Here is a 26,964-nt window from a genome sequence, read left to right as displayed (position 1 = left end):
AAAGTTTAGCAGTTCAGGTCTGAGCACCACTAATGCATCAGTATCACTATGTCCCTTGTTATATTTTAATTTCTTGCACTCAACAATGGCCATTTTAGAAGTGCAATCCTGAAATGACTGTTTTTGGTCTCTGCCTTCCTCCCCAATGGGGTTTGGGTCCCTATAATATGACATTATAAGTGAGCCTTTGTTTTTGTACTTTTTTCCTTCATTTAGTTGCAAGTGAAAATGTTGTGAACTGCTGTCTTTTTAGATGGTCTGTGAAAGAGAATCAGTATTTCCATTTAATTGAATTACCCTGATCCACACTTAACTTCAGTCATGTAAAATCATTTATTGCTCCGTTTACATTTCTTCCATTATAAAAAGATGAAAACGCAGGAGGTTATTACTTGTTCAAAACTTTATTACTTATAAAATTCCAGACCTTCCTAACATCAATTATATGCAAGGGGTGACAACTGTCAGCTTTGCTCTGTCATGAGTGACTGAAAGTAATAACTTCAAAGAGCTATAAGGCAAAAGACAGTTGTCTGTAGGTTTACTACAGTGTGTATTTTTGTGGTTAAACCTATAAACTTAAGATGTCACTAGCCATAAATGAGAGTTTATCTTATTGTTTATGCAGTATGAGCATGACTCATACCGATTTTCTCCATCAGTCAATTCTTTCCTTTTTTCCTCAAGCAAATGTAAATTACCTTACATACACCATCTAAGTGGCATGATACTAGAGTAAATCCTGATAATACCTCATGGGTAATGGGTGTATGCAGTGTACATGCATGAGTAGCTTAAACCATCCGAGTGTAAAGAATCACTCATAGCACCATCTGAGTCATTTGTTTTTTGTTTAAAAGTAAATAAAGAAAGAAAGAAAGACAGAAAATGGACATAGTAGTAGCAGTCATGTTCAGCACCACTGTAGCCAGAAGTCTGTAGTACTGCTGAACATAGCAAAATCACTTTATTCATGATGACTGGCTACCTAGGTAGGCTGTCTTTGTGCTGACTGGCAAGCTACTAATACTTATTAACAAAATTTCTTTGTGAACCATAATTGGCTGAAGTTCTGTCCTATGTCCCAAATCTCCCTTGCTGCTTAAGTGTTTGGCTTTCTGAATCTAGACTTCTATGATCGTTTTAAAACTTTCACAATAAATCCTAACAATTTCTGTTAGTCCCATGGCAAAAATTCTAATCATTTCATGTACAGATGGAAACACTTCATGACAATTCACTTTCAGATTCCTAGCTCTGCAGGGAGAATTGCCTATATCTTCAAATTACTATTTCACCCAAAAATTGCAAATTCTTCATGGAGCACAGCCCAAGATTTGCCTTGAAATCCTGCCAAACTACATGAAGAATAAAAAAAGAGTTGTGCTTCTTTGTTTCCTAATGATACTTTTCTTGATCATTTAACTTAATGTTTGTGATATTTCCAAAATGCATTAATTATAGTTGGAGGTTACAGTTCACCCCATGGATGACATCCAACATCAAACAACTTATGACAAAAAGGAGATAAGTTATGAAAATAGTGGAAAACATCTTGTGCAACACAAACAAGACAATAATTATACAATAAACTATGGAACCAAGTTAAAATCCTGGTCAGAACAATTAAAGATAGCGTTGTCGCCTCACAGTTAGACGTTGCCCATTCGATTCTCAGTTAGAGCGTCTTCTGTGTGGCAACATGCATGAATGGGCGTTCCTTCGTTGAAGGCTGTGCGTTAGGCCCAGCAAGCCAGCATGTAAAAATCTACTGCCAATTATTAGCGGACCGGAGTTCCACTGTGGCAATCCCTAACTGAGAAAAAGCCGACAGACACAAACAAACTTCCACCAATTACTTACCAATAACATGGCTTGAGCTCTGGATGTACAAAGGCAGCCGGATGGGAATTGTAGGTTTGCAAATGTAATAACCAGTGGATAAATAAGACTAATGATGCTGAAGATCATTCCTTTCTGGCAATTGATAGAATAGATACTATTGAATTAGAAGTTGAATAGTCTTCTGATCTTGTCAGAAAAGATATTCTTGTCATTGGAGATTCAATTATTAGAGGAACTTATATTTGCAGAGAAGATAACAAACATTGAATAGTGTTGTTATGTTTGTCAGGAACAAAAATAGAGAATGTGAGACAGGCCTTAGAATGTCTTAATGTAAGGAAGTGAGGATCTATTTTTATTCATGTGTTTTGCATGAAACACAGGAGAGAAAAATAACAGTGACTGGGGACTCAAATGTACCAGAAACAGACTGGAATAACAGTGGTTCAACAATATGAATAAGGAAACTATTTACAAAGTATGTTCAGGAACAACAATTGCTTCAGATTGTAAAAAGGCTTACCAGAGCAGGGAACATGCTGGAAATTGTTTGTGTTCCTAAAGAAATTACTGTTACTTTATGTCAAGTTTTATCACTGTTGATGTGCAGTGATCATGGAGTTATAAAGGTTAATTTCTTGCTAGATATTTCTGCCAAACTGAAATCTAAACAAATTCACAGAAGATTAATAACATATTAAATGTAAACAAGACAGTCACCATGTAAAACTAATTAGAGTGATATGTTCAATGAAAAAATTGCAGAAGGAATGCAGAAAGTTTTGAAAGAGAAATTGTTTGAATGCAAAAAAATCAAAAAAATGTTGAACATTTGGATCTAGGTATACAATGTCAGAGGATATATTTCCATAAGAACAAGATACTTGCGTAAGTTGAGAGACAAAAAATAAAAGAAATTGAAAAGAGGTTGTACTACAATTTTGAAAACTGAAATAAACAAGCTGGACAGACAAATTAAACACAGTGTGAGACTAGCTCAAGAAAAAAAATATGAATAAAATTTACATAAAGACTGAGCAAAATAGGAAACCATTTTATAGATATGTAAGATGTGGTAGGAGTAAAGACATACAAACTGATAAACTCTGTGCAGATTCTAAAATTTATTCTCGGACACAACAGATTATAAATATATTTATAAAATCTTATACAAAGCAGTTTGGCTCTGCAAAAGGGATGATAAATTGCCCTTGTGACATTCAGGTAACTTCAGATATATCATACTGATATATTATACTGAAAAAGAACTACAACAAATGGGACCCAAACAAAGCACAGTGAGGAGAAGGAATTAGCAATAATGACCTGATAACACTTCGGCATGAACTTATGCCCATATCAATCAGACTGGCAGGAGAAACTGTAGGAAATTGTCCATCCATATTTATCAGAATCTGAGGGAGACAGCCCAGGGAGAGCTAAGGGGTGGGCCTAAAGACCAAGTGCTTAAACCAAAACTAAGAGCTTAGAATAACACTTAAGAATAACACTTAACAATTTAGACAGGCTATAAACAAGCAGTAATAAATGCAACAGGAGAGATACAGTTGAACAATTTAGAGAACAGACAGCAAGCAGCAGGAACAAGCAAAGTAAGATGAAGTAACAGAGTAGTAGGAAGAAACACAAATTAGAAAATATAAGCAGCTGAATAAAGTGTCTTTTTTATATATATACTAAAAAGGGAGCAAGCAGGAACAGGAGATAATTCAAGGTTAAGGGACAAAGGGGTTTGGCCTTCCCAAATGATTTCTGTATTAGGTAGAATGAGCTAAAGAGATGGGACTGGGAGGAGTGTCCCAGATCAAATTTACAGTAGGGGCAGGCACCTACAAAAGCCACCAACTTTAAGAACACAGCAGCAATAGGGTAGGGGCTGGGAGAAAAACAGTTTCAGCAAGATCAGAAAACAAAATTCTGCCAGCAAATATATAAATCATTTTGACAGTGTTAAGGGAGACTAGAGCTAAACCTTATTTTGGACCTTTATGTTTTAGTGAAGAGGGACATATTAATACTACTGGGGTTACCAAGATTCCCCTTTATTATTCTAGTGACACTGGATATGTCACAAAGTTATTCCAACAATATTGGCCCATTTTGCTAGTACATGATGATATTGGTGATATAGTGGGTGAAGCTCCTAGATTTCATTTTCGGAACCATAAGAACCTAAAGAGGTTGTTATGTAATAGGAAAAGTAGTTCAGTATGGATAGACTATGGGTATATGGAACCATGTGGTGCATGTAATTTCTGTCCCTATATTGACACTGATGTGGTACTTTGCCACCCAGACCTGAATAAGGAGTTTAGGTTTAGAGGGACCCATAATTGTATGACTCCCCATGTTGTTTATTTAGCTGTGTGTGATTTATGTAGGGCTTTCTACGTAGGAAAAACGAATAGACCTCTACGATACAGAATGAGGGAACATCTATATAATATTAGGAAAGAAACATCCAATAATGCACTATCAAAACATGTGATAGAACAAGGAATTCAACATACATTTAGGTTTAGGGTAATTGAGGCTGTGGATTCCAGTCCTAGGGGGGGTGATATTAGAAGCTACACTGAGTACAGAGAGATGAATTGGATCATCATTTTACAGGCAGATAGAGGTAGAGGGTTAAATGAGAGGGTTTCCATTAAACCCGCCCTGAATAGAAGGAGGTTACATAAATAATACTCCTTCTTTTTTATTGTTTTTATGTATTGGCATCATGTAGATATTTTTAGAGCCATGTTCATGTTCATGTTCATATAAACATATATTTGTATATTTAAGTGTTTTTATTTATATTAGACTTTTACTAGTTAGTTAGAATGGTATAGTTGTAGTTATGTTGGGTTGTATTTTTAATTTTGTTCATTTACATAATTGATTGGGGTGGGTTCTTTTTGTAATTAATGTGGTTCTCTGCTCAGTTGAATCTTTTGGTCTGAAGAAGCTCCTAAGTTAAAGCGCTTACCGTTTGTATACAATAAACCTGAGTGTTTATATTATACCAGCACTGTTTTTTTGCTTGAATTGGCACCTGCTGCTGCTTTTCGCTGCTGTTTTTAATGGACTGGTTTTTGCTGCTGTTCTTGGCTACTGCTTGTGTGGCATGGTAACTCCATGGAATAGTTGCTAATTTAGATATAAATAATTCAGTCGAGCAAAAATAAAGACTGTGCAGAACTCTGAACAGTTAAAGTGCCAAAAAATATACTTATCAGCTCTATATTTCCAGATAGTTTGAGAGGCACTCTCAGTCAGAACACAAGGAGATTCTACCAATGATATGCAGGGTTTTATATCACATGGGATCATCCATTAACAACATTTTAAAAAATAGATGCGAGAAAACCAGATATAGTAGTCAATGAAAAGAAGACAAAAGTAGCACTGATTACTGAAACTGCTACACCCAGTGACTATAGTGTCTTATGTACAGAGAGGCACAAAGTCATAAAATACCAGAATTTGCAGGAAAAACCAAGGGCAGTGTGGAAGAAAGTTACCCAGACCATTCCAGTAGTAGTAGGAGCAATGGGTCTTATAAAAAATAATTTACAATCATACTTAGACATGTTAACGACACATCTAACTCCACATGAATTGCAGAAGCAGTCATTACTTGGTACATTATGGATGCTGCGAAGAACACTTCTGGCTAACATCAAAGACTGAAATAATACTAATTTCATGAATTTTAATCTACTTTGACTTAAGACTGGAGTCCACTCCCATCACAGTATTAGAAACCCAAAAGATTTGGAGAAATTAAAAAAGATTCTATAAGAATGAAAACTGTACTGATTGGTTCTCTCAGAAAGAGTAGCTGGTGCATGGAATAGACTACCAAATTACATTAAATCACGCACTAGTTTAGATATTTTTAAGAAAAGTCAGGACACATTGTGGGAACAAGTGTTTTGGTACATGGGCAGGCTAGGAGGGCATTTTTGCCCATGCTTGAAATATCTGTATGTATGTAATAGCAAAACCAATCCTATGCAATACTGGGATCACATAAAGAAGCTTATTAAACCTGGTAGTGAAAGCATAACATATCCACTTCCACATGAAAGAGATAATAATATCACTTCCCTCTTTAACAAACATTTCACTGATATCACTTCTCTCACACTACACTTTACTGCAAATACAATAAACCACACTTCTGACCTTCAGTCTGGATCACAACACATCCAGCTTAACATATCTACTATATAAGAACTAATACAACAACTAAAGCCCACAGCTCTGGTCCCTGTGCTTCTACCTCCAGTGTACCTTAAAATAACCTCAGAGTCCAAAGCCTTCCCTGTTGTGCTACTTATTAACAGATCCATCACTGAACTCTAGTTCCTCAACAGTGGAAAAAACTATTATATCATACTAATCCATAAAGGTGGAAGACAAAATGACCTCTTGGACTTCAGGCTAATAGCTATCCTAGCCTCCTCTGTCCAAAATACTAGAAAAATGCATAAAAAAACTTGTACACCATCCCACAAATACAATCTTCTGTCACCCATACATCATGGTTTCCATCCAGGATACAGCACTAAAACTGTTCTAGTATCATTCCTAAATACCATTATATTCTACCTATTGCAGACATACTCTTAGACCTCTCCAAAGTCTTTGGCACTGTCTCACACCTCCTTCTCATTCAGAGACTTGCAAAATACCATAGCATGGTTCCGCCTGTATTGCCTGACCACCATCAAGCAGTCAGATGGCCACAAATATATTCTAACTTCCTATCCATTAACACAGGTGTCCCTCAATGATCAATACTCAGAATCTTTGTCATTGATATGCACAGGAAAATTCCTTATGCAATATTAAGTCAATGCTTGGATGATTCCACCATAATTTTATCTGCAAACTTCCTTACCCTCTTACAAGACATAACTCAGCAATCCATTCACTCCATACAGGAATGGCTCGAAGAACCCCAGCTTTTCCTAAACACCAACAAAATGAAATTACTTCAATTCAGCTAAGGAGAAAGCTCAGTGACCTCAAAAAATAATGCCACAATCAAGCAGGTTACCTAAGCCAAGCTACTCTGCATCATCAAAGACCACAAGCTGTTCTTCAACAAACACATCAACTATGTCACCTCAAAAACAATAAAAAAAACTAGGCATATTATACAAATCTAGATTGCACTTTACCTAAATCTCACTCTTACAGACAGCTCAGACTCTGCTTCTGCTCACTCTACTGTACTGCTCACCCATACTAATCAACATTCCCAAAGCTTATCAACATAAATTGGAACAACCCAACAACAAAGCTGCCACATTTGCAGCAAACACACACAAGGCAGAGCACACTATTGTTTGGCCCTACAGAAAATCAACTGGCTTGAGCTGCCTTGAATATTAAGATTCAACTGATTAAAACCTACCCACAAACTACAACATAAATCCAATAAATGTCCAACATTATCTTCTACAGTCGATACATATACCCCAATCAGACACCTGTGTTCACACAGTCAACCTTCCAGAGGCATCTGAATCTAGAAAAACACTATGGATATTCTTTCTACTTAATTTACACAGCCAGGTTATGGAACTCTGTAGTTCTTTCTTTTAGGCACTTTAACATGTTTAAATAATAATAAATTATAGTATTTCAGCATGCTATATACTGCACTGTATATTGTTGTGAAACTTTTCTGTCTGGGCAAAAGTAGACTATCCCATTAATAAATGTAATAATAAAATAAATAAATAAACGAAGAAGTAAAGAATACATTTGTTTTCAAGAGTTTACAAATTATATAGCTGCAACCACTAAGAATTATCTCACTACAATGAAACTTTGCAGGAAAATGGACATTGTGGTTTCAGAAAACTGATTTGTTCCTTATTATGAGTGGAATAGCCAAGATCTCTGAGAAAGCAAAGAGTGCCACTTTTTTGCATATTGCTGGGGGGAAAATCTTGAAAGCAGTTAATGATTTTACTTTTCTTTAAAAGGAGAAGGACAGAATTGAAGCAATCAGTGAAAAGTAAAGGAATTATTTTGGGCCCAGATCGAAGCATTTACTCTCCATTTGTTTTCTTACTGGAGCACAAGATCCTAAAGAGATTATAGATGCTTACATTACTTAGCTGCATAATCAAGCAAATGTCTGTAAATCTGAAGAATTACAGGATTTTTTAATAAGACACAGAACAGTCTGTACTATAAGAAATTATCAAACAAGGGTCAAGTCTATTAAGGAAGTAAGTTATACCTTTTCAAAAGCCATAAAAATACCTTGTTACAAGGCTTGCAGTCCAAGGGGACCACTGAGGACCCTATCTCAAATTCCCAGTTGCCCCTAAATGCAATCTGGGTGACTTGCACAAGGTCACACAGTAGGCAAATGAGGGCTGAGGGAATTAACCACTTTACTCAGTAACTACAGGTCACAACCTTAATGCCCTACACCAACTGCCAGACTACAGTTAAAGAAATTTAAAAGAATTAACAGAGGGAAATGGGATATATATATATATATATATATATATATATATATATATATATATATATGTGTGTGTGTGTGTGATTCAAACAAAAAGGTAAATATAAGAAACAACATGAGACTGCATTGTAACAGTAATTGATATGAAAAAGAGAAATGTGATAATATGCTCTAACTGTGATAGAAGCAAGATGAAGAGCTCTGAGGTACACAGACAATACTAGTCAGTTGAATTTCAAGTCTCATGCACTGAGCACAGCTATCTTGTTTTTAAATAATTTTGTAGAAGCTTGTTAAAAAGAACAGCTTTTAAAATATGTGTACAGGAAAAACAAGCAAGTTTAAACAAATTTGCATGTTGTTGAAAAGAAACATGACACAGAGATGTTTCTTGGTGCTATTAAAATTAAAAAGTTGATATAATAAAATCTGAAAAGAGACCATAGGCACTGAAATACAGGTCAGATTACTGAAAAGAAATACTGAGAATTATCCAATCCCAATGTGTAGCGAGATAAAGCCTTGATCATGTCCATGGAACCAGTGTCCAGTTAGTGGTATGGGTGCTTGAGGAGATCAGGTGGGGAGAATGAGCCTGAGTGGCTAATGACAGTGCACACCTTCCTTGCTTGGTTGACAACACTAGAAATACTTCTTAGTGGATAGATGATTCCTTGTGAAAGAAGTTGGGCAAGCTCATACTGTTAGAAGTGCAAGTGCACTGCTCATTTGGGAAAGGAAGGTGTGTATGGGAGTGTGCATGTCTTCCCCTAGCCAGAAAACTCATGTGTGTTTGTGAGCTACATGGTGTGAGGAAGGGTAGGCCATTTCACAGGGTCTGTAGGGTAGTTCACAGAGGGAATAGATGGGCTCATAGTGTTTACAGGGGTCATATGATTCTCATCTAGACTAAGAATGGCTGGTACCTATCCCAGAAGAATGACTGGGCCAAATGGATGCAGGTAGGAGAGCCATGGAGCTGGGCTCCACAGAGGTTATGAGATGAATAAAGAAGTCCAGTCAATTAATGTGAAATGTTGAATTTTATTTAGACATAGATGCAAAATGTATTTTTTTTAAAGATGTTTCTGAAGCAATGGGGCTCAGAGGCTTTGAAAAAGAGCTATATGCACATTCTTAACATATTTAGACCACTAAATTGATAGATCAAAAGCTACTAATTTATGAATATGAAACTAAGAGGCCTGCTTTGACTTGTCAGCTGTAAGTATACTGGGTATAGTCTACGACAGGCAGTTATTTTCTTGAATGATGGTCTACTGTGGTATCATTTAGAGGTAATATATTTAATTGTCATGTTGTTGCAGGTCTGTACACTCCTAGTACTTCCAACATAAAGACTGTATCTCCCATTCCTCCATCTCTAAGTAAACTTCCTCCTCACATCTCACCAACTCTGAGAATAGGAAAATTAAGTTTTTCTTTTCTCTGAGGTGACAGAACCTCTGAGGTAAAATATTTAAAAATTCAGGTGTGCAGACAGAGCCACCATATCAGGGAGTGCCAAAGGCATAACCCAATGCAAAACACTGATTAGTATTTTTTTAAGTACTTACCACTGTGGTGAGATTCTACAGCAGGAAGCTGTTACTGTGAAATCAGGCTTTGGTAAGCCTAACAAAGCAGACCCAAAACGAGGAGCACAAAATCCTTTTCAAACTGTACCATTCAACAGGCTGATGCTGATATCATGGGTCATTTGTGAGAAGCTAGAAGTGATTTAACAAACTTAAAGTCAAAAGAAGAGAGTGCATGTGTACAGAAACAGTACTGAATACTGTACAAAACCATAGGAATTACATCCTGCAAGAGTATACTGATTTACTTACAGGAGGTAAGTGTTTACCAGGAGAATGAAGCAGCCTAATAGCTTGATGGAAGATCTCTGACTCATACTTTTAGGGTCTGAGGGTTCACTCCAACACTACAGTTACTGATTATGTAGTGCTTTATGTTCTACGCTTCTCAATGTTTTTTTTTTGTACTTAATCTGGCTTCATCCCACCTCCCTAAAACATGCTGGTTGATTGGCCACTCTCTCTCTTTCTCTCTCTCTCTCTATATATATATTTATTTCTTTATTATTGATTTATTTATTTAACATTTGTTTACCAGGAAAGTCCAACTTAGAACAAACCAATTTTCAGTGGAGGCCTGGGGAGAAATGCTCCAGACACGTCTTTGTAATGTGGGAGGAAACCGGAACACCCAGATGAGAAACCTACATGAATGTAAGGAGGAAATGCAGACTCTGCACAGAAGGTACCCCAGCCAAGAATCAAACCAGAGAACCTCTTGCTGTGAGGTGACAATGCAAATCGGTGCACCACTGAGCCATATCTATATCTATCTATCTATCTATCTATCTATCTATCTATATGTTTATCTATATCTATATATCTGATGTTGTCAATCATTGTTTATTCTTGACAGATGGAAATCAGTTCTGATCCTCAGAACCGGCTTGGCCATTATACAGCTCGTGCCAGCCAAAAACTTTCGAGACAAGTCTCTACCCACAATGCCCCTATGTTCATTACCCCTGATCTCATCTGTCAGCAAGACACATCAGCCTCCTCTCAGCTAAGTGTTACCTTATTTTTCTACTTTTAGTGAGAAAGTTAAATCTTTCACCTTAAACTCCTTCCTGTTCTATCGTTTTTCTTCTATCGCACTTATAAATTACTGTATTTCCCTTCTCTACCCAACCCTTTTCTAAGCCATCGGGTTTTTCTTTGTACTATCATTAGTACTAGCCCCTGTCTACTGCAGGTAATCTTTTCTACCATTGTTGGTAGACTTCTCATCTTCTTCTTCTTTCCTCTTGTGTGCGTGTGGGTGCACGAGTGTGGGGTTTTTTCGGGCATTTTTTTTTATTTCTGGCCCTCATTTTGGATATTTCTGACAAATTAACCATGACTGAAAAATCTCCTGACAAACCACTTAAAGGTACATCAGGTTTCAAAGGTTGTAAAGACTGTAATAGGAAGATGCCCAATTCTGATGGGCATCTTTCTTATGTATACTGTTTAGGGGCACCTCACTTGGAACTGGACTGTGAAATTTGTAAGGGGTTCAGTCAAAGAACCTTGGCAGAGCATCAGAACAGGCTCTTGCTAAAGGTCCCTTTAAATCCCCCCTTCACTGAACCCTTGTCCAAGGCAGACATAAAACAGGATCCTTCAAAAAAGAAAAGCCTGTCTGTATCAACCTCACCCTTGGTTCAGAGGCTCCCAAACAGAAATCCTTGGTTCTGCATTCTTTGGAAGTGATGACCAAGGCTCCTAGATTACAGACTTGTGACTCCTTGCCATCATCAACCTCTACGATGCTGTCAACTGCCTTGTCGGTGTCGACGTCTGTGGTTACTGGCTCAGCACTGACCACCTATTTCTATGCAACCTGCTACATTGGCATCGACACAATTTCAATCTACCCTCTCAGAGCCGAAACCTATATTAGAAGTGCCCAGGACAAGATATTCTCCTATGATGGAACCCTAAGTAGGACAAGTACTAAGTCCATTTTTAGAATGCCCTGAGTCTCCTTCAGCTTCAGCCCTTTCGGTATGGTCCTCCACGAGTCTCTCAGTACTGGATGTTGTTTGATTGGTAGATCAGCTATTACTGGCCAAAGGTATCCCTGCCCCTACTTATCCCCCTTTCCCATCTGGATCGGGGATCTTTTCTCCTGGGACTCCTAATTATCCTCCTCTGACTATGACTGCAGTTTTGGAGCCCAGCACCTTGATACCCCCAGTACTGGCTGTCTTAGTGCTGTTAGGTGTATCCACCTCGGTGCTGGAAGTTGCTCTGACTTCTTCGGTTCCTGTTTCAGAGCCAAATGAGTGTCAGGGTTGAGACTTCTATGTTGGTTCTGTGTTTCCCAGGTCAGCACCCACTTTGGGTACGGTGCCGATCTCAGTTCCAGAAACCTTGTGGGGTTGTGGGTCCTTCCCTGGCTCCAACCTTGGAGGGCAGCTCCTCAGAGTGGTGTGTGACCTCGGTTCCAAGGTGGTTTTTCTTGGTTCCGGGCTCCCACTCCTCTTCAGGGGGTGCTGCCTTTCAGGTTCTGAAGAGGGCCTTAGTATCTACAGGCTCCCAACTGGTCCCATCCACACCGGAATGTTATGCTTCCCTTTACTCTGGTCCAAAGTTAACATCTATCTCTACAACAGGACAGTGAGCACCAAAGCTTCAAGTTACCCATGTACAATGTCCTTCTTCTTTGGAGTCCTCCCCAGAGATTCCCACTGAGGATCCACCCTGAAAAGGAACTTGCAAGAGGAAGCTTTTGGATTCCCCTGAAGAATCTGTCATGGAAGACATGGATTTCGATGAAGGGGAGGGTTTCCCATGGTCACCCACTGAGGATGTCTCCTTTGGACACATTCTAGAGATTTTGAAACAGAGGGTAAATCCAAAGACCCATCCTCGGAGGAAAACATGCACTTGAAAGCCTTTGGTGCTTGGCCATATACCTCCTGGGTACTAACGACCTGGTAAAACTAGTAATGCAGTGGACTTGGAAGACACCTAAAGCTATGCAATCTATCCCCTGGAGACTGGACAAAATATTATCCACACTGGATCACCACCAATATTGGGCAAAGGGTTTGTCAGCAGATGCTATGGTGGTGGTGGCAGCCACTAAAAAGGAACTAGCTGACAACAGTCCCTCTCTTCATCCTCCTAACAGGGAGTCCAGGAAGAGGGACAGGTTTAGAAAGCAGGAATATGATTCATTGACCTTCGCTCTTAGATCCTTGAATTTTTATGGCACATTTTACAAGACTCCAGAGAGACCTGATTAAGGAATTATCAGAAACTCTAGCTGGGGCTGTGTCCGGTGAGGTACAAGAAAAGGTTGCCTCAAAGCTAGCCACCCTGGAGTCTATTTCAAACTCGTTCATGTGATACATTGTCCATGCAATCGAAGGGATGACCAGGGCAGGGGTTCCGGCATTGCCATTAGGCGACATGCCTGGATGCACTTGTGTGACTTTGCGGAACCCCTCAAGTCTTCCTTCATCAGTGCTCCATTTGATGGTTCTTGCCTGTTCGGCCCTAAAGTTAAGGGCACACTCACCAGATGTGAAAAGGATGGTAAGACCCTGTCTGCCATTGGGCATTCATTTTTCTACTCCTTAACGATCCTTCTCCAGGAATCAAAGGAGTGGAAAAATGTGTTTCAAAAAGTCTCAGGGACCTTTCCATGACACATGTGGCAGCAGTTCCCCACGAGGTACAGGGTGGAACTCAGATGGAAGCTGTCCCCAAGGCAGAGGTGGCCCACAAAAACACTTAATCTGCCACTGGCCAAATGCATTTTTAATGAATGCGGATTTCAATGCTGTTTCAATGAATGTGAGTTTCAAGGACAAAGAAGTTTACTGTTGCTCATGTTAAGTCTGTTTTCATTGTGAAATATTGTTTTGTTTAGTAAATGGCTATCAATATTTGTGCTATAAAATTTGCAATAAAGTTTTTAAATTAAATCCAAATATCTGTAATCATTGTAGAAGTAAAGAAGAAAACAGCATGACAGATTTGATGGTAACTGGGGAGAGATAGCTAAGTAGTGGGACACTGAATGGCTGCATGGTGGGGGGGGGTGACTGATTCATTACCCTGCATAAGGCCCCCATTTGACAATGATCCGGTTCTGCATTGAACAGTATAGGAAGGACTGAGATAAGGTACTTCCTTCCTTTTGCTGTGAAAGAAGTGCTCCAGTTTTCAACAGGATTGTCCCATTTGAAGTGCTATGTTAGATATCTCAGAGGCTTACTGGATGTAATAAAAGAATACTTGGGAGAAAGAAAGCCTCCATTTAAAAGAATAATAGTATACTTAAAAAAAAAACATAATATAGGTAAATTTTTTATGCCAACAATTAAAGAGCATATGTAGGAATATAACATTTTCAAAAGAGGATATGTATGAAAAATGCGAGACTTATAGTGATTAAACCAGGAAACAAAGTGTTATTTCCTCTGCTGAAATTAAATTCTTGGCAAAACAGAATGGACCCTTTGAAGTGCTATAGAAAATGAATGCAGTTATATCAAATAAATGCATTAAAAGCATCAAGGGAAGCTAAAACTTCTGCAATCAGTCTGGAAGCTTATCTATAGCTCACGTGCAGTTCATAGTTCTACAAAAAAAGTTGCATCATCTCAGCCTTACATCATACAAAGACTCTCTGAATATGATTCACAAGGGTTTATACACTGTTTTATTTTCACATGACTGTCTTTCCTGTGGGCACACACACATAGAAGTTCTCACATCCACACACTTTTGCTAACAATTTCTTTCTCTCTCTTTTGTGCATCTGTAAATGTTGCGACCCACAGGTAACTGATCTATTCCTTGCAGAATCACACTTTCTGCACCATTGTGACTGGCATCTACTTGCAACATAACTTACTTATCTTTTCTAATATTTAATGCTGATGCATCTTAAAAATGAACTGTTGAAACTGGTACTAGAAACAAGCTATTTACGAAAGATAGTGCACTGCACAATATGAAAGTTTAGCGCTTTTGTCTTTATTATAAGAACAAGGCTTCTTCAGAACTTTGGTGCAGCACCATACAATGATTCAAATACTAATTAATCATACAGCATGTAATCTTTAAATTAATGAACCACAACATTCTTAAAGCAATACTGCTGCACTGAAGTTCTGAAGAAGTCTTGTTTTTATAATAAGGACGAAAGCACTAATCTTTCATCTTGTGGAGTGTACTATCCTTTGTAAATAGCTTGTTTCTAGTACCTGTTTCACCAATTCATTTTTAAATTGGTCATTGTTTGGGATTTGGATTAATTCTGCTGTTTTCTGTGGTCTAATGCTCATTTTATTTTATTTTTGTTAACCGGGAGGGTCCGACTGGACACAGGTCCATTTTCAGCGGAGGCCCGGGGAGAAAAGCTCCATGTTACAATATTAGATTAGTGCAATACAGATGAATTTACAACATATAAAGTAGTACAAAGGAACATTAGTAGTAGAGTGTACTATTAGTACAGGAATGGAGAAATTAACCCCATTTTATTTTTCTTCATATTGACAAAAACATTAATAAATTTACATTCACAATACATTTCTGCTTTAGTATAACTGGGCAGTATGTAAATGTTCATAGTGGCATAACTATAATATAGGTATAGGTAGGATGAGAGTAAGAGGAACTATCTTAGATATTATATGAATCTTAGATACAGATTAGAGCAGTTTTCAGGTAAGGAATATAGTACCAGACAGAACCAGTGTTGGTATGATTTCAGCTGTTAGATTGATGTTATGTTTGGATGAGTATGCAAGGATATCAGTAGAGGTAAGTAAAGGAAGTGTTACAGTGTAGTAGTATCCTTGTAACTGAGTATAGTTATTGCTACCCTGGGGTGTAGCAAGAGCAGAGCCAATTGTTAGAATAGTAGGATTTCAGGAGGTGTTTGAACTGGGTGCTAGAAGTAGTCCTAGTTATGTTGTTTGGGAGTGAGTTCCAGGTTTGTGCCGTTGTGCAGGCAAAGAGAGATTTACCTGCTTCATTTTTATGTCTTATTACTTGAATGAGATTTTGATTGCTAGATCTCAGGGTTCTAGTGGTGGTGTAGGGTTGAATTAGCTGTTGGAGGGCAGGTGTTTTTTCAGGGTTGTAGTAGAGTTTATGTGCAATTGTGGCTTGGTTAAGTCTTAGTAGGTGAGGAAGTTCCAGCCACTTGAGTTGCATTAGGGAAAGGCAGTGATGGGTTCTATTTGATGAGTCTGTTGCAAATTTGGCAATCTTGTTGTAGCAAGATTCCATTTTGTGAAGTTCAGTCTGGTGAAGGTTAGTTAAGATAGGGGAAGCATAAAGAAGGATGGAGAGGAGGTGGCTTCTTGCAATAGTGGCTTTGGTCTGTTTAATCATGAACCTTTTATTTCTATATAGGGGACCTAGTTTTTGGTTTACCTTTTTGATGGTTTGTGCTATATGGATATCAAATTTTAGGCGATTATCAATCTCTACTCCTAGTAGTTTGGTGTGGTTGGTTGGTGTGATTTGAGTATTATTTTTGGAGTTTATTGTGAGGCTATGGTTTGAATTGGATGACCTGCCAGGGGTGAATAGGATTAGTTTTGTTTTCTTTGGATTGAGAAGAAGTTGTATTTTAGTAAACCAAGTTTCTGCTAGAGTAAAGTTGAATTGGGTGAGTGTGTGTAGTTTCTTTATGCTGGGGGCAGCACATATTATGGTGGTGTCATAAGCATACTGAACTACTGTGGCAGTGGGCAGTGAAGAGGAGATGTCGTTAGTGAAGAGGGAGAACAGCAGTGGGCCAAGGATTGATCCCTGGGGGACTCCTATGGAAACTGGTAAGAGAGGGGACAGCTTTTCTTGCCAGAGAACTGCTTGTTGGCGTTCTGATAGATAGCTTTTGAACCAGAGTATGGTGGAGGAGCAAATATTGAGACTAGATAGAGTATTGAGGAGCAGATTGTGATTAACCATGTCGAAGGCTTTGGATAAGTCAATGAAGATGGAAGATACGAAAAGACCTTGGTTTCTAAAGTGGTTGATGGTATTGGTATAGGATAGAAGTGCAGTGGTTGTGCTGTGGGAGGGTCTGAAGCCATGCTGGGAGTTGGATAGCAGATTATTTTGTTGTAGATATTGCATTAGTTGCAAGTGGACAATTCTTTCGAGAATTTTTGATAAGGGTGATAGTATGGCTATAGGACGATAGTTGGTTAGCTCTAAGGAGTTGCCACCTTTGTGTAGAGGGACAATATGGGAAGTTTTCCAGAGGGTAGGGACTGTATGTTCTGAAATAGATCTATTTATGAGAATTGACACTGGGTAGGATATGGCTTCTGCTGCTATCTGAAGGAAATCAGCAGGGAGTTTATCCGCAGCTAGTGTAGTTGGTTTTAGCTTTCTAAGGAGATTTGCAATCAATTTAGTGGGCGCTGGCTGTAGAGAAAAGGTAGAGATATTATTTGTATGACTGTTAGTTGAGGTGGAAGATTGTATAGGAGTATCATTATTTTTTTGGCTTTTGGCTAGATTTTCAACTGTTTCTGTGAAGAATTTATTAAATTGTGTGGGAATATCATCCTGGTTGTTTGGCAGTACAGGGTGGGAGTGGATGCTTTCCCAGGGTGAAGTAGTTTATTAATGGAAGTCCAGAATTTTTGGGGGTTGTTGCTATATTTATCCTGTAGGTTTTTGTAGTAGTTGGACTTGTCCAGTTTAGTTAGTCTCTTATCTTTATTATGTAGTTCAATGTACTTTGATCTTAGAGCAGTGTTTTTATCTTTGTGGGATGCTATCCAGAGTTTGTCCCTTTCTTTCATTGTCAATTTTGTCTCTTTACTGAGCCATGGGGCATAGTGGGTTTTTGTTCTAATGGATCTAGAGGGAGCATGATGGTCTAGGATATATAGGAAGGTGGAATTAAAGTACTCTACAGCTTTGTTGAGAGGTAGTTGTTTAAGAGGAAGCCAGTTACAGCAACGTAGTGCTTTGTTAAAGTCACTGGCTCTGAAGTGTCTTTTATTACGTATTGTTTTGAGTAGAGGTAGGTTGGGTAGATGTTGGGACTTGCCCCTAATAAGATAGGTGGGTTGATGTTCACTTAGACTGTGAGGAAAACAGCCAGATTGATGAACAAAAGTGGGGTGTGATACCAGAATCCAATCCAAAATGGATTGACGTTTGGTTGTTTTGTCAGTCCTAGTGGGGGTTGTGATTATTTGTGAGAATTGTTTCGTAAGGGAGGGAGAGTGAAAACCAATTTAACATGTTTTCCATTATGGGAATGTTGTTACCTGGGGGTAGATAGGCACCTGCAATGATTATTTGTTTGTTTGTGTTTAGTTTGAATTTGGCTAGGATAAGTTCTATGTTGTTGATTTTGTCATTGTTATAGTCAAGTAGTTCTAGTGAGAGGTGACTTTGGAATAGAATTGCTACACCTCCACCCTTTTTCCCTGTTCTGTCTTTACGTAGAATATCATAACCTGGGGCTATGATTTCATTATTGTGATGATCAGGTTTAAGCCATGTTTCTGTTAGTACTACTATGTCAGGTTTGTATAGGGCTAATAAGGCATGCAGGTCATGTATTTTGTTTAGTATGCTTCTTGCATTTATATTTAAAAGGAGGAGAGATGATTTGGGTTTGTAGAAATGGGGATTTGGTAGCTTTAGTTTATCTTTGTTTGTTGAGGTGGAGCCTGGGTTTGGGTGAATGTCTCCACAGCAGGAGAGTTTTTGGAGTAGGTTTAAGTATAGTTTGGCGAGTTTATTAAGGATTTTAGATAGCTTTTGTGAGGTGTGGGGGTTAGTTTTTATTGCTAATTTGTTATAATAGAGAGATGGGGTTGAAAAGGATGTAGAGTTGGGGGTTGTAATGGGAGAGTTTTGCAGGTGTGTGTGGTTACTCATGCATCTTTAACTACTTTCTTGAGCATTTCAAACCTATTTTCCTGTTAAAAATGCTGTCCTCCGGCCACATTGTGCTTTAACAACTTTCTTAAAAGTAAGTCTGCTTTACCTATATGTACATTGCATACCCAGATAGAGGGGTTAGACCTAATCACAGAAATGTCCTGTAAGTGCACAAAGGCTTCTTCGCAGGTTTTCAGAGCTAGGGAGTGGTAAGCCACTGGGTAGGATTTAAGATTGCGGGACAGGTTCAGTGGTTAAATCTCTCTTTCCCTGTAGGTCCTCATGCTGTCATTTGGTTGCCCAGTGAAAAGAGGTGGGTGAACCATTTATTGGGCAATTGGGTCTATGGAATGCTGATGTTCTGAGGACAGCAAGAGTACAAACAACCTCTATGCCTACCAGTATGATGGGTCCCTCCAGGCTATCACTGTCAAGGGAATAATTAGGTCTAAGATTAACTGAAGGAGGGCTAATGATCATACATTTCTTTGTATAGAGCTATGCCAATGGATTTTATGCTCTACTGTACATTCTTTTTGGCTCCTATTGTGGCAGAAAAGCAACTGACAATCAGCCATTTACCCGGATATCTAACAAATAAACTGACAAATAATACTGAACATATCACTGTTATAAAACTTTTTGCTACATATACATTCACAAAAGGAGCACTGAAAACATGGATAAAATAGTTTAAAGAAACACTGAATATTGAATGCTACATCTTCTTCCTTGCTGACTACAGAATAGAATAGCTTCTCTGCTGATCCATATGACCTCCAGTCTCAGATACTACCCACCCCATCAATGCCCCATTGCTTCCTCTGGTATAGTTGAACAGACATTACCCCAGTGTGACTCTTAGCCAGTATATACCCTAGGACAGAAGACTGGATCTATATTATATCAGCGAAAAGTAAATACATCAAATACCTCTTCATCGATCCATATTCAGCTAAAGCGAAACTCTGTGAACAATCATTACATCAATGTAATAAATGTTCGTGGAGTTTCGCTTTCACTGAAAACAGGTCGATGAAGAGGTATTCCACATATTTACATTTTGCTGATATGCTATAAACACTAGAAGACTATATAGACAACTATAGAGAGGTGATGCCATGTATTAGTCAATGGATGGGGAGGGCTGGTAAGTTATTATACTGTGGGCTGAACCTTTTCTAATCCTGTAAAACCTATATCCTCTTCCTTGGGACATACATGTGTAAGGGGGTGTTGACGCTTATATGCCAAAATGCAAAAACACGTTTCTGTCATTCAGTCTGAAAAGATGGAAGCTCTGAGACTGAAGACTTCTTGGTTTCCATACAGAAGTCTAGTCCCATATCTTACCTTAGACAAGGTATCAGCCACTTGATTGTTTACCCCATTTCCCAGATAACCTTCCCCCTACTCAGAAGTGCAACCAGACTAAGCTGCTGCTGGCAGATGTCAGTGCCCCATTGCTCTGCCAGTGACCTGCCTCATCTTGGATAATTACTGGAAAAAAGACACTGTGTCACACCTAACTTACCAGGAACAAATGTGCAATAATATGCAAAAAGAATACATAATACAACAGCAACAGAAATTCAGCAAAGGTATTCCTACTTAGTGTATTTTCATTAAGTAACAAAAATAGCTCGAGTGTTCATATAATTTTATATAGTTATGAATTCAGTCTTGGTCTTCATTGCAAGGTAAATACCAATACATTTATCATATACAGCTATACAGTACATGCCTATGAGTACAAGCATATCTTAATCACATCAGTAAGTAAAGTTGTATTGCAGATGCTACCATATTGACATGGAACACCTGCAACACAGCACTAAAAATGAAAGGATTCCTTAGAAAGGTAATGTAGATTTGTGTGATAAACCTGTAAAGTCTGCATTCCCAGTACAAATTTGCTCCTGTATTTTATTAAGATTTTTCATGTATTGCCATGTATTTCTGAGGGATATTTCATGTTACTCTGCAAACCCACATTTCAAGGCTGTAGCAAGCATCATATGCACTCATAGATATACTTCAGTTCTGGGAAGTGAAGGTTTGCTGGTAACAGTTGTTCAGTCGGGAAATTTCTGGTGATCATTCTCAACAAAGTACTCTGTGAATGTTTTAAACTTAATCACTGTAAGGTCTGTGGGAGCATATATTGACAGATTAGGAGGTGTGTCAGAAATGACAGTGTTCTTATGAATGGTAATAGGAAAATACATCAAGAGGGGGCATTAACTATGCCAAATATGGGACTCAGTCATCCTTAGGGCAAGGTATAATAGAGTTGTGCAGAAACAATGCAGCAGAAGAAAGGGGGTTACATCACTGAAATGGGTCAGCAAATAAGAAATAGTCAGGCAAAAGAACAGGGACCAAACTGTACTGCCAGAAAAAGGGACAGTACCAGAACTGGACTTCTTAAGTGACTATAATAATGCTAAGGGACATAAGCGCATGATGTAGTCTGCCTTTCTGCAAATGGTGCTAGCACCTGTACTAACATACTGTTGTTTACGGTTGGGAGCAATTCCCAGAAAACAAGCATGTGACATTATGTGGGGCAAAGCATGCCCAGGCCCATCATGTATTGAGGAAAGTGCATCAGCATACATAAAGAAGGTTGAGATGGACATTAATAATGATTTGTATGGAAGAAAGGAACCCTGAGAAGTTGTATGAAAAAAAAACAAGGGAATGAAAGCAAACAGCACCCAAAGTGTGGGGCTAGTGGAATAGTTTACTATTAGTGAGTGTAGTCTGTTAATGGAAGTGAAGGAAGTCTTTATCAAAAATAGAGTAGGGTGTTCCTGCTGTAATACTGTGTGTCACTGGTGAGCACCCATCTGTTACTGGGCTGGAGGTCTCACCTAGAAAAGAAAGAAAATGAAAGTTAAGATGCAGCCTATAAAGTGATTTGTATGAAAGATTGTTATGTAGAGACACAGAAAAAAAAATGCACCCTAAAACACAGGCAAGTAGATGGTGGTATGAAAGACAGCAAGGTACCAAGCTTGAATAAACAGTGTGATTAATTCATGTCTTTAAAGTAAGGAATAGCAGCAGGATGCAGAGAAGAGCAATAAATCCAGGCAGAGGGAAGACTATGAGTTGTAGTCTGTAGAGAAATACTTATGCAAAAAAACAGTAGTATAAACACAGAACACATTGCTAACAATGCAGGAGAGAAAAAGTGGTACAGGTGTAAATATATAAAGTAGTGATGCTTTGTCAAGGTAAAAGTCAAAAGGTCTTAAGACAGCTGCAGTTCTACAGAAGCAAATTAAGCACATATTGTAAGCCAGGTAAGGGTCTATAGCTAACAAACTATATGTGTCTATGTTGATATATTAATGGCAAGCAGCACAGGAGAGGCCAAACTTGGGAGGAGCACTGAAAAACAAACTAACAGAGAAGTAATGTTTAATGATTTAATATTTCCTTATCCCAGTGCAGGCAAATTGGATTTCCAAAAATAAAATGCAGACAAATTGAATAATATGAGAGTAATGAAGTACTATTAACTTGTATGTCACTGCAACATCAAAAGAGGTAATTGAGCTTTGATTCAGTGCATACACACACTGTGGTCCATCTATTCTGTCCATTTATGGATCTATGACAATATCGCTGTCCCTAGCTAATTAGTGGGAATGTTTTTTCCATGTTCTCAGTAAACCCTTACATTCCTCCTGTGTACTCAGATTCCATACCTAATGCCCCCACTACACACCCCTTGCAGCAAGGTTGCTGCAGTAGTCTGATGGTTATTTATCCATGAAACAGACCCAAACTTCTCTAAGTCTGACCCCTCTACTTATATCAGATTCTTTTACGCATGCATCTTTTTCTCCAAATGGTTCTGTCATTCTGTTCTAAAATTCTGGTTGTAGCCTTAAAGTACATACATATTTTCCTGTCATACAATACCCTTCTCCACAAAATAATACATATATAGGTCTCTAATTTTCTCCCTCACGTGGTTTCTGCATTCTTAAAATGGTAGTTGTTGCCAGTTTCTCTGTCATGATTTTTTTCTGCAGTTTCCAAACAAGAGTCATAAGAAATGCAGTGCTCCATTGAGAAGTTACTGTCACTCTAAAAGTTGTATAATGGTCATTATGGGTCTGACAGAGCACTTCTTCATAGGCTTGTGCACTTCATAGGTAAGTACTAGGCTAGCTGGGCTTATGAGCCATTTTATGCTGAGCCAATTTCCCTTTCAAAAGTGAGCATCAAACCCTGTACCTTGTGTCTGTAAGGTAAACATCTTAACCATTATGCCAACGCCCAACTATGTGAAAAACTGTGCGATTCATCTCTAGGGTATACCCACTAATGCCATCAGTAACACAGGTGCTCAGATCACACCCAATTGTGCCATCAGTAACACAGGTATTCAGCTCATGCCCTCTTATGCCATCAGTAAAACTGGTGCGTGGATCATGTCCCTAGTACCGTCAGTAACACAGGCAGTCAGATTATGCTCCCAGTGCCATGAGTAACACAGTCACTGCTGCCTCTCACCACAAACGGACAAGTCCACATTTCCTGCACTGCTGCAGTGATGTGCCATTATTGATCCTGTCTGACTCTTCCAAAACCCTTACTTAGTTACAAAATGAGCAAAATTAATGTGTAGATTCAGAATGAATCAAAGTGTCGTATGTGAAATTCTAAATCACATTCCAGCATGTTGTTGTTGTTTGTCTTTTTCGCTTCGGTTAGGGGTCACCACAGCGGAACTCCGGTCCGCTAATGATTGGCAGTAGATTTTTATGGTGCCGAGTTGCCAGCCAGACGCCCAACCTTCAGCATAATGTGCATAATATTGTAAACTACAGTGTCAATTGTAATACTTGAATGAAAAATCTTAGGATTTAGGAGGGTAATGGCTTGTCACAAAAAAAAGAAAGAAACAACAAAACAAAAATGAATGTACCTCTGTAATAAAAAGAAATGAAAACTAAAACTCATTAGAAGCAGTAATGTAAGGGTTGAAATATGTGCTAACCTGTGGGTGGGGTAATGCTGCCACTTGCTGGCCATACAATATATTGACAGCTACAGTTCTCTGGTGGAGGTTATGCTTTGGAGCAAAGCAACTTTTTTCCATTGAGACTGCCTTAAGCTATATATTGATTACATGAATACCTTTAAAACTGAATTATATAACAAACTTATATAATTTAAAAACATGCTATTTCACAGAAAACAAGACTGCCACATTTCCTTGTGTAGTGGAATCGAAAGTTCAGGCAAAGTAAACTCTGCATCATTCGATATCAAAAAAGCTGTGTAGGGTGTCTCGTGGTATGAAGATGAGAAAAACTGTTCTGTTCAGATGTGCAGAATTCTGTGACAAACAATGCAATACCAGTAAGGAAGTGAGGAAACCATCCACTAGCTAGTCAATGCAGCCACTTTGCAGACAAAAGGGAATGCACGATCACAGCGAATGTCATTCCAGGACCTGAGGGCTGAAAACAAAGATATCTGTTATTTAATAAAATATTAATTACATACACACACACACACACACACACACACACACACACACACACACACACACACACACACACACAATTTTATATAGTCTTTATCCCTGTTCAGTGATAGTGTTTTATTACCCTATGTCTCCTCTCAGTCATAATCTTGCCATCTCCACTGGCATAGAAAGACAGAGCACTGATTATTGGCCAGATAACCTGAGACTGATTAACAAATTGAGTGCTTGATGGAGGTGGCACAAGAGGACAGACATGCCAATAGTGAGGGGGAAGGAGCAGACTAGAGCTATCCAAATCTGGAACCCATCAGGAAAAGGTGCAGCATGTGCGGACGCAGTTCCAGGTTCAGAAGTGCTGCCACCAAGCTGCTTCTGCAATAGCTCTCATTGTCATTGCACAAGGGTTAGTATCATAGCTCTCAACCTCTTTTAACACAAGAAATCTGGACAAAGCCAAAAATAATGGGGGTACAAAGCCCCAAAAACAGGAGAAAAGTTTAAATATCGTTCTTACAAAGTTGCTAGAATAAAAGGTCTTGTGTTACCATGCACTTTCTGACAGATATGAAGTCTGAAACTCAAATGGCTGTCATTATTTAGTGAAGTCAGTCCTCACTGATTTGCTACAAAAATCTAGAAAATCACAAATTCTTTGAGGAACAGACCAAAAGTATGAGGCAAAAATCTGGACATTGTGCGAAAATCTGTACAGTTGAGAGGTATTAGCATCCAGCATCAGGGAGGGTGTTGTGATCCCCATGGCAGTATCAGTCATCTATCCCCCAGACCTGTACAGGGGTTTCATCTAGTAAATACACCCTCACTGTCGGGATGCTGGTGAGAACAAAAAGAAAGCACTAAGGCTGCATGAATGATGGCCTCCCTTCACAAGTCTCACCCTGACCAGGGAGCACCCAGGAGAGGGGAAAGGAGGGAATATGAATGGTCATGGCTGTGATACTGCACCAAAGGTCACATGAAGATAGACAAGAGGATATTTACATTCATCCTACAGGTGAGGACACAAGCACTGAGAGGGAGACATATGGGCACATACTACCAGAGGTTCTGCAGTGCTTCAGTACTTGAGCAATCTCTACAAAGTCCAGAAGGGCAGCATGTTTTAAAATAATAGTTGCAAAAATTTAAGCAGAATTAATCTGAAGGCAGGAGGGGCTCAAAAGCAATGTGAGGTAATATTTTCTTTCACAGGGAGTTCTGATACAGAAGAATCTTCCTAATGATATGATACATGAAGACAGTTAGAGAAATGTTAGAATATAGAACACAGTCATGATACAGTTCTTGGGAGGACTGATAGCAATGCACTGTTAGTTCCTGAAGGAGCTTCTTTATTTAGGGAAGCTGCCGAATGACTCCTCGACCTGCATCCAGGCTACCAATCTGCTTCATCTAGTCTTACAGCTGGGCATCTCCTAGGTTAAGAAACAGACAGATAGCCTACTCATTTCTACCTGGGGAGCCTGGTCAGGCCTTTTGTACCCTAGCTTCAGGATTTGAGGAGCAGCCTACCTATCACTCCCATAGGTGGCCTACGGATCCTTAATTACTGCCTGGTTGGAAGAAGGAGGAGTCATGCATGCTTCCTTATGCTCCCCCCCCCCCCCACCGTTTCTTAGGCTCTGTGGATGAGAGCTCCTTGTTGACAATGCAAGAAAGCCTGGCCATAACAGGCAAGCAATATACCCAGCCACTGCAAGTTGTCAGCAGAGCAAGAAGCCTAGCAGTCTCCCACCCTCCAACAATAAGTGAGATGGGGTCAGCTGCTCAAGCTTATCTTTCCCTGTCTGGTCCATCAGACAGCCATGTCATTAATTTGGGCACATGTTATCTGGAATATAGACAGGGCTTCATCCCTCTGTGCTAGGGAATGGGAACAGATTATTAATTATTTAAGGAACTAGGGCACTAGGTAGGTCATTTGGTCTGTATCTGTTTCAAACCCTGTGTTTCTATGTTTCATAAAGGGGGACCCTGTCAATTTGGTGGTTTCCATAAACTACAGTCATTGCATTTTGGTTGAGAACATGAGTACAAGAAAAAGCTACGCCTGCCAGTACCATTTCACTGGGTATCAGGAAATAAAATATAAGTACACATCCGTTGATCAATAATAGGGCCATCTGTATGGGTAAGTCTTGGGATTATAGTTTGTTCTTCTGGTCTGTGAATTATTATCTGTAATTCCCATGATCAGAGATGAAAGCATGCACCACTGCTTCATACAAATGTAAGGCGAGCATGCCTAACTGCTGCTCTACACAGTTTAGCCCCATCCATTGAGTGAGGAAACAAAAACATTATACACAAAGACATATAACTATATACTTGATGGGCTTGCAGGGAACTCTATCCACAGTTATCGGCTGAAGGGCCCATTTAGACATAGGAAAATGGTGGAAGCACAATAAGCCCTCCCCCCATAGATATGTTGATACACTGAGCACATAGTTGACATATTATCCAACTTATCAAATGCTGTGGGCTCTTTGCAGTGGTTATCTCGTTGGAAACATTTGAACCAGTAAAAATTAAACTTTCCAGGATGCAGTAACTGGAATGGCATAAATACAACAGCTCAGGTGGCCTGATCCTTTAACAGTGAAGTGTCAACC

At 39.0% G+C, this 26,964-nt stretch overlaps 2 protein-coding genes across 2 annotated transcripts in view; both read right to left on the bottom strand.

Annotated features, from left to right (window-relative positions):
- Positions 1-26,964, bottom strand: part of SIRT7 (sirtuin 7) — an 885,398-nt gene that overhangs the window by 447,760 nt on the left and 410,674 nt on the right. The window lies entirely within an intron of this gene.
- Positions 24,053-26,964, bottom strand: part of LOC122800097 (low affinity immunoglobulin epsilon Fc receptor-like) — a 263,352-nt gene continuing 260,440 nt past the window's right edge. The window contains exon 7 of the mRNA XM_044069624.1: positions 24,053-24,299. Within this exon, the coding sequence (XP_043925559.1) occupies positions 24,223-24,299 (77 nt within the window). The 3' untranslated portion in view covers positions 24,053-24,222. The remainder of the gene's footprint in view (positions 24,300-26,964) is intronic.

The sequence above is a fragment of the Protopterus annectens genome, chromosome 4.part0, assembly GCF_019279795.1.
Source record: "Protopterus annectens isolate FY-2018-M chromosome 4.part0, PAN1.0, whole genome shotgun sequence".
Taxonomy (NCBI): domain Eukaryota; kingdom Metazoa; phylum Chordata; order Ceratodontiformes; family Protopteridae; genus Protopterus; species Protopterus annectens.
The sequence above is the reverse complement of the archived record's forward strand: the minus strand, read 5'-3'. Positions and strand labels throughout refer to the sequence as shown.